The 12,804-nt window shown below is 49.2% G+C and overlaps 1 protein-coding gene across 1 annotated transcript in view; it reads left to right on the forward strand.

The window, feature by feature from the left end:
- SLX4 (SLX4 structure-specific endonuclease subunit) overlaps positions 1-9,914 on the forward strand; it is a 21,653-nt gene extending 11,739 nt beyond the window's left edge. The window contains exons 7-12 of the mRNA XM_010154399.1: positions 1,417-1,563; positions 3,266-3,435; positions 4,252-6,680; positions 7,901-8,003; positions 8,300-8,791; positions 9,413-9,914. Coding sequence (XP_010152701.1) covers positions 1,417-1,563; positions 3,266-3,435; positions 4,252-6,680; positions 7,901-8,003; positions 8,300-8,791; positions 9,413-9,749 — 3,678 coding nt within the window. The 3' untranslated portion in view covers positions 9,750-9,914. The remainder of the gene's footprint in view (positions 1-1,416; positions 1,564-3,265; positions 3,436-4,251; positions 6,681-7,900; positions 8,004-8,299; positions 8,792-9,412) is intronic.
- Positions 9,915-12,804: the final 2,890 nt, after the last annotated feature.

Below are 12,804 nucleotides of genomic sequence, written 5' to 3' on the forward strand. Positions count from 1 at the left end.
GCTCCCGGGAACGTAGCATCAGGAGTCTGTGTTTGCTGGCTTCCTGAGGTACTGTCTTGCAGGTGTCCTACCTGCCAAGAATAAGAAGGCAAGAAACATCAGGTTAGTTTCCAGACTGAGCTTCCTGTCTTCCCCTTGGAGACCAGTCCACACTGCTGCCACGGCATGCAGAGTCTACTCTAGCCCACCTATGAAGACCTGGAAGAAGTGTTGCGGTGTGTGCTGCTATTTTGGTGTTAATTAGTGTTGGCTGCCTGCAAACACATGCTGGAGCGAGTAGGATCGTTGGGTTTCCACAGTCCACTGCTAATGTAGAAACCTGCTAATAAAACAGAGCTGTGTTGTTCCAGGTGGAATGCACTTCATGCAGATGTTCACTGGAATAAAACTTGCAGTTCCTCAACTCTGCAGTAGCTTTGAAAAGCACAAGGTCAATGATTAGTGCGTTAATTACAAACTGGCTTCCACTTACAGTCAGACAGCCTCTCAGCTGTGAGCTGAGGGTATTTCATGCTTCTCTGAAGCACTGGCCACCTCCAGAGCCACAACACTTGCCTAAAGACCTGAGTCTTTAGAAGATTGCCTGGGGTGGGCTCGTAGTGGGAGCAGCTCCAGAGCAGAAACAGAGCGTTCATCATTGCTGTCCTTGGCAGCAGGCCCCAGGCGTGGCCTCACCGTCACCAGTAACCAGTCACAGGTAGCTCAGTCTACAAGCCCTCCCCAGTATTCCAGAAAGGGGTTCTAGAATGGTAAGAGAACTTATGTTTCTTTTTTATAACTGAGTGGAGTTTTCAAAACGGGCTTCAGTAACAAGCAGGCAGGTTCCTTTGAACTAGACACCTGTATTTGTTTTACTCTGTGTGGGCCTCTTGTTGCAGAGCTGCTCCTCTCAGCTGTCATTGCTAGTGAACAAGAGAAGGGCTCATTACCCCATCCCTGAGTCATCCTCTTCCCTCTTACTCTAATTACAGTGAAACTGAGTTCAAGTCCATCAAAGTGGAAATTACAGTTTCCTAAAAATGTGGAAGGCAGTAGATCAAGAGGCCAGCTGTAGGCAGCGGCTAGACCACATCAGGAAATGGTGTGGTGAAGATCTGAGGGTGATAATACGCTGTAACACAAGGCAGAACAAGTACAGCAGAATACAACACGACTGCCCTTTCTTCATAATTGCCAGACTCTGAAAAAGTGGAGTAAAACAAAGCCAGAAATGTCTGTTAGACTTGTCTGCCCTATTACGGAGGACCTGACGTTGATAATGCTGCTGATTCCCTTTGGGAGGCAACAGCAGTGCATCCAGATTGGGGCCCGCACTACAGCAATGCTGATAAACTGGGTTATTCCCTTCTTAGTTTTCAGGGAACTGTTTGACAGCTGTAACGTAACTTGTGTCCTTGTGTTCCTTCTGCGTTCTAGGCCTCTCTCAAGTTGCTGGCGGCAGATTTCAGTGCAATGGTCAACAACCCCCACTTAAGTGATGTCCAGTTCCAGGTGGACTGTGGGGAAGTCATTTATGCCCACATGTTTGTGTTGTACGCACGGTGTCCACAGACCGTTCAGGCTGTAAGTACTGCAGACGTACCTTCCTCCTCTGCTTCGGGAAGGCCCAGTCTGCCCACAGCTGCAAGCAGTGAACGCTGCAGCATCAGCACAGAGCACTGTGGGGCCTAACGACAAGTGCCTCTGGACCTGCTGTGGTTTTTCAGCTTAGGAAACCAGAATCCTGACAAAGTGGTGGAAAATGTGGTACTTGACCCGAGGAGGCTGCGGGGAGACAAGGATCCTTCCTTGCATCCTGCCTGTGAGCAATGAAGGAAGCTTCCTAAGTGCTCTTTGCCCTTGGATTTTTGTACCTGTGCAAGTGCAGACTGCCTTGTCCGTCTTGGTGTGTCCAGCCTGTTGCCCAGGCTGGGAAGCTTGAGTATGGAGTAGAGAGATTCTGGGAACTACTTAAAAATGACCTACACGAAGGTTTTGTCACTCACAGTTGCTTTGCAGGGAGCTGTACTGAACTGTGCTTTTTTCCAAGGTTAGCGAAGTAGTTGCTGTATTCCCTGAAGCATTTTGAGTTGAACAGTTCACAGCCTGCTGTCGGGACAGCGAAAGGCACTGAGCCTAAGATTTGAACTCTTTCACAGAGCTGCCATCCGTCCATACAGCCAGCTCCCTAACAAAGGAAGCGTTCTTCAAAGCTGCTTTTGGAAACAGTGGAATTAGTTTTATCCTCATGCATGCCCGTTCCACCCGAGGAGACACGGGCTATTTCTAAGGGATCTGTGAAAGCTCGGGAAGGGACAGCAAGTTTCTATATGCCATACAGCAGTCTTACTGTGAAATTCCATAAGGGATCTTCACAACCACCAGCAAATGTGCCCACAAATCAAAGGGCTTCAAAAGCCACTGGGTTAGCCAGTTTCTCTTCTTTCCCTGTAACTCTGCCTGGCTTCAGCATTCCCAACCAGGCTTTTCCTGGGCAGGAATCTTTGTGTGGGTAGAGTTGTGGGATTGGCCCCATGCTGTATTTTTGATTCCTGCAGAGGGTTGTTTTCCTCTAAGTCCCCACCTGCAGCGCAGCATCTCCTGTTTATTTTCTGTAGAGGTGAGGGAGTGCTCTTCATTGAAGATTTTGGGTAACAGAGAGATGGTAGTTAATCGGAGATGACTTCAGAGCTCATGTTTCCTCTTGCATGGTATCCCTTGACTTTGGAGAGAGTTTGAGATAGCACAATACGTGATTTGGCTGCAAAGGAAGTAAGACCCCACTGAACTGGAGATGCGTTTTTGCCAACATCTGAGATCAAGTAGGATACACAGATAATGGTCCAGTTCAGTGGAGCAGTATTTTGTGTGGTGCCTCTTGTCCTGTGAGACACCCAGAGAACTAGAGTTTTGGCAGTTCATCAAGGGTAGGTAAATTCAAAACAGATCAGAGGAAGCTTGCTTGTAGAGAGGTGTAGATAACTCTGGAAAGTAATTTGATTCTAAAACTAACTGTAGAATTCTCAGACCATCTTTTATATGTGTGTCTAAAACAAGGAGTAGTCAAACTTTATCCAAGCTAACAGCTGTAGGGTCAGGAAGGAAATGGCCTGTTCCATACGAAGCGCTGTGCAACTGGTCATTTCAGCTTCCCCCTGAGCCATCGGGCCCTAGTCCCAGGGTAAGACTTTGGTGAGTGAAAGGAGTAAGCTGATAGGAACAAGAACATTGGTGTTGCTGTTCCTTTACCAGCAAATGGACTTTGTTTGCTTTCTTCTTACTCCAGGTTCACAGCCAGGGGTTCTTAGTGGAGGAGGATGGGAACGCACAGACACGCCGTGTGCTGCTGAGCGATGTGACAGGAGAGGCGGTGTGTGCGTTCCTGCGATACCTTTATGCTGCTGATGTTGACATCCCTGCTGGGCTGCTGCCCCAGGTGGGGGCTCTGGCTGCCAGGTTTGTATCATGAGCATGTTTTGGATCCCCTCATGCTTTCAGCCACACAGAACCCAGCCTGATATCTTCCGTTGCAGTTTCAGTAGCTTACAGATTCCATAGTCCTCTACTTACATCTGAAATGAAACTTGAACGTAAGAACATCCTGCCCTCACCTTTTCCACGGGTTTCTCTTCAGGTTGTATCTGTCAGGTTTTCTATGTTCAATATATTCCTAGCCAACTTTTGCCAAGAGTTTTTGGTCTCAGGATCATCATTGGCAGCTGATGTCGACAGTGATAATGAGCATATCTTCTGTATCTGATTCTCACAGCCTTGCACTAGTGCCGCGTTTAGCCAGAACAACACTTGCGGAATGTATTGGATGCAGGGAATGCTAACGTGTGTCTCGTGGTCATGATCCTAGGTGTGCGCTAAGAGCTTGAAACAGGAGCAGTTGCTGAGATACAGGGGGGAGGAAAGGGTTGGGTCTTGCCAAAATGTATGTACAAAGGTGCCCTGTCACTCCAAAATGCCATGAAGCTGGCACAGACGTTATCCAGCCCCAGCCATTCCGTGGGGCTCTCACCCATGCAAATGGCAAAGAGGTTTTAATGAAGTCATACAGCTGGTTAGATTCAAACGTAAAAAAGGAAGAATGGGCCTGATGCTTTCATGTGAGTGCCACCTGGAAAAGGGAATTCCGAATTTTAGGAGTGTGCTGGATCTTGTATATCATGCAAATTCTTTACAAGGCTCACAAGAGTGATCAGGCAGCCAAATGGTCAAGAAATACTGAAGGAGAAAAATACTAACATTACCGTTACATCTTTGCAGGTTTGGTGTGAGGGAACTGATGGCAGAGTGTGAAAAGAACACTGGAGAGACTCAGGTGTCTTCTGCGGTGGATTCAGAAGACGATCTTATCTCTGTGAGGGATGACAGTGGTTGTGAGGACAGAGCTGAGAACTTCCAAGACCTCTTGAAGTCAGTGTGGGTGGGTGAAGATGAGGAAGAAGAAGCTATGCTGAACCCTGAATGCCAGAAGGAAGATGACAATGGGGTGGGTGAAGAGGAGCTGGAAGAAATCTATGAGTTTGCTGCAACTCAGAGAAAGATGGCTCAGGGTGAAACAGAGGTGAGCGAGGGAACAGACTGCAGCACCTGCAGCAATACGGAGGCAGCCCAAGGTACAAACCAGCAAACTGAGGAGGAAGAGGTAAAGAGATCTGAATCTGCTTCAATAAGCAACAACTTCAAAGATTTGAGGGATGACAGTGACGTGGAAAGATCTAAATGTGACTCGTCTGTAGAAGAAAAGCAAATGCAGAATATAAATAGGTACAGGAGTGTGAATGCTGCGCAGACCACTTCTGTTCTTCACCACGGTGAACCTCAGAAATGGGACGTAGCATCCCATGGTGCCAGGGCTAATGAAGGAAAGACTGATAGGAAACGTGAAGGTGTGAAGGATTTCAAGTCATCCCAGGTCTCACGTGATGGGGCAGATCACTGTGACAAACAGTTTCCTGGCTTCCACGGTGATGCTAATTTAAATCAAAGTTATGAACTCTTGTTTTCTGCAACACAAGGAGATTACTGTGAGCCTTCCCCAGCGAAAGAAGTTACCAGGGCATCAGGAAAGGCTCCTAGTGAAAAACATGTTGATGCTGATGATTTACTCCTGTACAGCAAGTCACAAAAAGACCCCTCCCCATGTAGGAACAGTTTTTACAGGAGTCCTTCTCCCAAACCTTGTGTGACCCTTTTTCCTGCTGTTGGCTCTTCACCGGCGTCTCCAAAATCAGACAGAAAGTTTGCCAGAGAACATGTGTCAACACCAAAGGAAAAAGCATTCCCATCTGACGAAATACCCTTTCAGAAAGCCGACAAGCTGGGTACTGCATCAGGAAACGAGAACACAGTTTCTCAAGAAGAGCTTCCCCACATTGATTTAAACAAGCGTATGTGTGTCCCGGTGGTGTTGTCCCCGGTCATCAGAACTCAGGATGTTGCAGCTCAGGAGAACAAGGAGGGTGATGTTATTGTTTTATCTTCTGATGATGAAATGGAGTTACAGCAAGGCAAGGAGTCGCCAGAGTCAGGCTCTGCTGCGAAGGAAATGGAAATCCCTGGGCAACGGAAAGGTACAAATGTAGAACAAGGTCCTGAGATACCACAACCTGAACCTAAGTCACCAGTCACTGAAACAGAGCAGAGATCATCCCAGGTCTCAGGTGGTGTCACAGGTATAGTGTGTGTAAGTAGTGAGGTGCAGATGTCCCCCGAATTGCCTCTCAGCAGACAAACAGACGCTTGTACAGAGATCAGACGGAGTCCAAACCTCAGCCCAGAGAAAAGGCTCAGTCATGAAGTATCTTCAACTGCAGATAACTCCTGGCTAGTGCCAGACACACCGGTTCTGAGCAAAAGCAGAAGTTTCTCAACACAGACTCGGGTCATAAGTATTAATTCTTCAAAGAGTCTGGGATCTAAACGCAGCACAAGGAACTTAGCAGCAGGTAACCATGATATGGCTGGAAATTTAACATTCTCAGACAAACATTTGCCTATGGAGAACTCAGTCAGTGAAAGGAGCCTTTCCAGCAGCCCAGCAGCAAGATTGTTTTCCAAGAACTCCCCACCAGTTTCTCCAGTGGATCCAGTTCTCCCCTCCCCTGGCCACACCAACATAAAAAGCAAATGTGCTGAGATCTCATTTTTATCCAAACCTGTGCCTCCGTGCCATGAGCAGTCACTGGAAGACAAAACAAATATCAGCGTGGTAGAGGTAGAGGACAGTGAAAAGGAAGTAAGTCTTCCTTCTTTGGGTAGTAGCATCTTGCTTTGTGACGATCCCCCAATCCCTGTTGATGACTGCTGGTATGTTGACTGCCTGTCCCCAGTCAGAGGTAACAGCCGGGACTACAGCCGGGTCAGCCGTGCAAAGACCAGCAGTGCCAGCAGCCCCAAACCTGACTCTTGGCATGACCCGCGCGAGAGCCCAGTCCAGGCGCAGGAAATTCAGGGCAGCACCCCTCTTCGGGGAAGTCCTGTTGGCAGAAGAACAACTTTGCTCTGTCTTGAAAGGAGTCCCATTGAGGCATGTTCATCGGTGGCCAGCCGACCGAGTTACCTGAACTCCAAAATCTGGGATGATTGGAATGGAGAAGAGGAGGAAGTTGAACTTCCAGAGATGCTTCCTCTGTCTCAGAGGCTGTCAGCTGCAGCAGGTGCCTGTCGGACAGACCCCGTGAAGACCCCTGGTGAGAGCTTGTCTTGACAGGAGATGATTGGACTAGGGCAGATTGTTTTAAGTGGTCATCTGACCCGTGGTTCACCTGATACAGTGAAAGGGTCTCTTGGCCTTCTCATCTGAAGTAGTTGTCAGGGCCAGCCACAAAGAAGGTACAACCATCCTCTGATGTGGGAGAGAGCATATCTAAATGTGGGATTCCCAGAGCACAGCTGCTTGTGTTTCATTCACACTGTTTCTTTGATAGTGATGGTACTCCTTGCAGAGGCTGCAGGTACCTGGAGGAAAAAAACCTAACCAAACCAGAACAACCCAAAAAACCCCATCCTTCGGCTTGCATGCTAGTGGATATTTGTTCCCAGTAGTAGTGGGGGCTCTGTAGAGCCTTTTGCTGTTCACGCATTCGTGAAGCGATGCTTGTGCTAACATATACGAGGAGATGAGGTAAGCCACACGCTTGGTGGCGCAGGCGCAGAGGGTCTCCTTGTGTGGAGGGTAGCGGGGGGCGGGGGCCTGCCCTGCCCGTGGGTAGGCTTCAGGCGTGCTTTCCTGCAAAGCTCCCCCGGCACGCTGCTCTCTTGTGCTGCCTTCTGTCTGCTGCCTCTGGGCCCATGCAACAGCCCTCGGTGTCCCTGGCGTGGTTCATTCCATCTAAGACCAGTAATCGATCTCATAGCATCTAATTAAATATATTATTACTTATGCCAACCTAAGTGATTAGTTTAACGGGTGTTTAGAACATAATAAGTGAGACTGACTGTGAAGCGCAGTGTCAGTAAATTGGTATCATTCAATCAGTAACTCAGGACCCCAGGAGCTTGACTTGCTCCGTTCCTTCTGCAAGTCCCTATGATGACATTTCCTTCCTGGGAGAAGAACCACTTTACAGAATTCAGTAAACAGGATTTTGTTAACTGCCTTGTAAATGTTGCCTGTTCTGACAAAGCCCTGAACAGGCTTCGTATTCAGATGTGACATATGTCTTAATTTAAGATAGTTCTGATTTAGAGTCAATAAAAACCAAGTATCCCAGATTAGGAAAAAAAAAGAAGTGTTGACTCTTCTGTCCAGTATGAAGCTAAGTAATAATGAAAAGAGCTTGTGGAAAGGTAGTGCTGCTTAAACAATTATTGTATAATATGAGAGTATCTGCCACTAGAGGGGAAGGTATCAGCCATTTTAAGTCGCTTCTGTACTGATTCTGCTCACGGTAATGTCATTCTGCTGCAGAACCATCCTGTCAGGAGACCAACAAGCCTCCCAGCACTCCGGTGACCCCAATGCCAGCTTACTCCATCATGGAGACCCCACAGCTGAAGGAGGAGTTGAGCAGGTTAGCATTACCTCCATGAGTACATCTCTTCAGGAGCAGCAACTTGCTGGCAGATGGTGTGAGCAAGCTCCTGGGCTGTGTGCTGGTTTTGGCTGAGATAAGAGTTTAACTTTCTTCATGGTAGCTCATACCTCAGCCAAAACCAGCACAGGCTGAAAGGGAAACCTTGGTGAAGCTCCAGTCAGTGGTTTTTGAGGTCATGTCACACTCTTCCAGCTGACCACTGGACTTCCTGGCCTGAGCTCAGTGGAAGGTGCAGCATTATCTCAACCTAAGCTCCCACCTTTCTCTTTCAGATTTGGAGTTCGTGCACTCCCAAAACGCCAAATGGTGCTGAAGCTGAAGGAGATATTCCAGTATACTCACCAGGATGTGGACTCTGACTTTAAGGATGAAATGCCATCTTCCCAGCCTCCCCTCCAGAAGTCCCCAGCCAAAGGGACAAAGAAGTCCAGGCAGCCAAAGGCCCAGCAGACTGCAGGCGGAAGGTGTGCCAATGCCTCCAAGGCTGTGGGCAGAAGGAAGCAGGTTGCTACGGCTTCTTCAGTGCTCCCTGGTGGGGGGCCTGACGATGACCTTGTTGGCTCCCGTGAAACAGGCTGTGCGGCACCCAAGGAGGGAACTAAAACGACCCATCACCCAGGAGGAGCCAAAGAGCAGGAAAGGTCATCTGTATCTCCAGAGAGATGGTCTGTGGCAGCTGATGGTGAGGAACCAATGCTCTCAGCATCTCAGGAGTCTGCAGTTTCTTCAGTGGATGGAAGCGACATCTCTTTTGGTTCACAGAGGTAAGGGAACAAAATACTAAACAAAACAGTCAGTGGTGCAGGACAGAGATGAGTGAGGAATGTGGCAGAGGTGAGTGTCCATGTGGCCTACTGTAGCCCTGCCACCTCCTTGGGTCCTTTGAAGGTCAACACACTCCTACAAAAGAAACAGGCTTTGGGATTTTTTTCGTCTAATTCCCTGTGAGCTGTTCTCAGAACACAAAAGTGCTTGTGGGTCCATGTGTGCAAGCCCCCAGCCTGGCATGCCTGGTCTCTGCAAGTTAGAGCAACAAGGAGCGCTCCGTGTTGACTGAGAGCCAGCAGCTGGAGTAGGGAGAGGATGGCACAGCACGACTCGGCAGAGGCTGCTGCACTGTGGCAGCGGTAGGTGCTGGGGGGCAGGAGCGAGGAATGCCAGACAGCTCCAGGGCTGGGTGAGCAGGACCAGCACTGTCACGGCTGGGAGGGGGAAGTTTGCAGAACACGTGCCATGTTCTGCTTCGTTCATTATGTGGGTGCTGGTATGGGAGAGTCTGTCATCCTGGTCACAAGGGGTGGCCACCGGGGACTTGGGGAGCACTGGTACTGTCCTTGATGGCCTGTTCTTTCCTTGATCTCTGGCCTGCTTGACCTTGCTTTTAGTTCTTTCGTGAATGGATTTGAAGCCTGTGCTTTTGCATCCGAAGAGGAGGAAGAGGAGCTTTCAGCATCTCAGGCAGCAGCTCGGGAAGAAGATAAGCTGGAGGCAGTAAGGTGCTACATCCGTTCAAACACAGCCCTGTACCACAAGATTCTTTTTTATGAGCCAGTTGAGCTGGCTGAGCTGCACACAGAGCTGAAACAGAATGGCATTAAAATTTCCAAGGCAAAGCTGCTGGACTTTTTAGATGCTCACTGTATCACATTTACCACGGCTGGAGCCCGGAAAGAGAAGGAACAGAAAAGAAAGGAGAACAAAAAGCAGAGGAGACGATACTGAACGGAGCCCACTCCTCCATCCTGAACGTTGTACATGGAGGCCTTCCCGCTGAGCTGGAAGGAAACGCCATTCCAGGCTGGTGCTAGCAGTGGTGCTGTGGTCGGTGGGTGCGCTGCTCCTCCTTGTGGCCTGTTGTCCAGGTGACATGCTGGAGAACGGCTCTGACATTGCACAAACTCCTCCGGCCCCCGTCCTGCCCTCAGCGCACAAGTCATCTGGAGCCTTTTCTTTTCCCCCCCGATTTTCTTCCTGTGCCTTTTCTTTCCATTTTTCTGATGGGTTTTAGGTCCCCGACTTTTCTTCCTGTTGGTGCTTCAAGAGGCAGGTGCTTCCCCCAGACCTTTTCCCTGGCCTTGGACTGTGAAATGCTTTACCCTTCAAGTTCCAGGATTCAGTAGAATAACCCACCTGCAAGAAACCAGTCCCCCTTCCCCTGTGTAAAGCACTGAATCTTTACACCCCAATGACTTCTGCCTTCATCAGCATACGATTGCCCTGCTGACTGTTGAGGCAGAACGCGTGGTCAAAGTACAATGCCTTTCTTCCGTCCTTGGATCTATTTGTGATCTCCTCGAAAACTCCTGAATCTGTGTTGGTTAAATGGCTGCAGAACAGTGCAGGTGGTTGTCTGGTCTCTTTGTGATGGCTCCCAAAAGTGCCCTCTGACAGCAGATGTCACGTGACAGCCCTTTAGATTGGAACATTCAGTTGTGCCGGGTCTGTGTTAAAGATGGCATCTGCTCCGTTTTCTGAGCGCCGTTCTACCTTGTCAGTGTAGCCTGAGCATGTCCTCCTCGGAGATGTTTTTAAGACAGTATTAGAGTGGATCTCTTAGCACTTAAAACCTGATCTAAACCCACTTCTCTTATCCGTCTCATTTCCAAACTGGACTGATCTTAGGTTGTAAATGGTCTGGGACTCTTGGGGAAGTCCTGGACCTTAAATTGTCATATGTATTTACTTTCACAGCATCTTCCAACTTTCTTCTATTCTGGCAGTTTTGAGTCTGCAAAGAGTCTCGCTCAACAAAACGGGCACAAAGAAGCTGGATTTCTCACCTTATTTATGTATTTGGAACTTATAAATATTTTTTCTATTTTTGATATAGCACATTGATTTGATTTATATCATATACAATAAACAATTTGTGAGGTGCTAATGATAAACTTACGACAGACTTGGGGGGGTTCTAAGCAGCAACGCTGGGTCTGGTTGAGAGCAGTTGAGTCCACAGCCTGTGCCTGTACTGGTGAGACCCTGAGTGGGGAACTGGGGGAAGAGCAGCTGACAGGGTTGGTCTGGGCTGTGCAGCCCGAAGGAAGGGGAGACCTAGGGGGAAGGTGTTGGGGTCTGCTGGGAGGGTGGGCTGTGGGGAGGGGTCCAGTCTGGCCTTGGAAGGGAGGGCTGATGAACCTCCTCTGTCGGGTGTCGCTGTGGCGTGTGTAATGGGGGAGCTCCTAGCAAAGCTGTCTGCCACATCTGGTGAATTTTCAGGGATTTGGGATAGTTTTCCTCCCTGGAAGTCATGTCACTTTTCCTCCTGCACCTTCTTGTGCAAGAGCTTCCAGGAGCTCTTGTTACGTGAAAAGGACAAGGTTTGCCTTCAGTGGCATTCTAGGAAATGTTGTTTCCCTCCGTGTACTCTCTCAAGTCCACACTTTGTATACGGGATAAACTTCCATCCCACTAACCGGCCTTAATATGGGAAAAGGACGTATCTGACATAGACTGCAAATTACCTGAAAGCAATTAGTCATTTGCCTGCTTTGTTAATCCGTAAGCAAAGCATGCCTCCCCAAGCTAATACTGCTGTTGCCATCTGCCAGTGATGATGTGTTGCCAAACAGTTCGGTTTGTACGTATTTCTGTGTTTTCTTACCTGCAGGCTCGTTTCTCTTGGAAAATACAGTGTCATCATTTTTTATTTCCAACTGTGTAATAACAGCTATTAAAAATATTTAGATGCTTCTGTTGAACACTACCAAGGCTGCAGAGAAAAAACAACAAAAACCCCTCAACTTTTCAACTAAGGTATTTGTTGTTTTTTAAGTTAAAGGAGCAGCCGTGTCCCTGGCAGGGCACAAAGCTGCTGTCTAACCACGGTGCACCGGGTGAGATCTGGGTGAGCTTTAGAAGGCACTGCTTCTAAATTCGTGCTGCCAGCCAAGCGATCCGTGGGATTGCTTACGTTCACTCCTTTGCGGCTGCCACCGTGCTGGTTTGTGTGTCGGCCCGTTTCCTGCCTGAAGAAGTAGTCTCACCAGGTGTACTCTGAGAAGCGGCGCTGCGGCTGTTTGCGTAGGTATCTTGCACGGGAGAAAAGAGCTGTATTCTTACACGGGCACAGTTCTGTCTGTCTCTCCTGCTGGGATTTCCTGAGTGGGTGTGAGCCATCACCATGGCCAAGACCCACGGGGAGGCCAGTTTAACTACACGGTATGAGGATGCTGCGCAGCGTGGAGCGGTGGCGGCTGCGCCTTCCCCTTCTACTAGGCCAGCAGAGCCCCGGCATTACAGTTACGATGCCAGTGTTCGGACAACAAAGGGATAAATCCGAGAGCAATCCTTCCTGCAGTTCTTTAAGGGAACTGGAGCTGTTCTGGAAGTGCATTTCCAAAGTACTTCTTTGCTTTTCAGATCGCTCCAGCATAGAATTTTTTTCAGAGGCACTGCAGTTAAGCTGGTCGTTGTTCAGTGAATCGCAAAGTACCTGGGAGAGGTGACAGCCCTGAGCAAGGAGTCTCTCCGATTTGGGTTGCCGTCCCCTGTAACAGGGATTCAGCGGCACCGCAGGCCTTCTCTGCCCTGGCTCCTGCCCTCTCCAGCCGCTCCACTGCCCGGGCGGTCATCGTGCAAGCTCACACGGCTAAGGAAGGAGTTCTCACCAAGGCTCTCGGTGAGTGCTGAGGCTTTCGGCGGGTGCCAGCGCCCAGCGCAATCCCGCTCCTCCTTCCCCAGCACCAAAGGCCGCATCGCCACGCTCCGGACCGAGGGGGCTGCAGCAGCCGGACTGGGCCCAGGGGAGGTCTGTCATCTCCTGGGATGGGGCTGGGCC

Source organism: Eurypyga helias, unplaced genomic scaffold (genome assembly GCF_000690775.1).
Source record: "Eurypyga helias isolate BGI_N326 unplaced genomic scaffold, ASM69077v1 scaffold12926, whole genome shotgun sequence".
In the NCBI taxonomy this organism is placed as follows: domain Eukaryota; kingdom Metazoa; phylum Chordata; class Aves; order Eurypygiformes; family Eurypygidae; genus Eurypyga; species Eurypyga helias.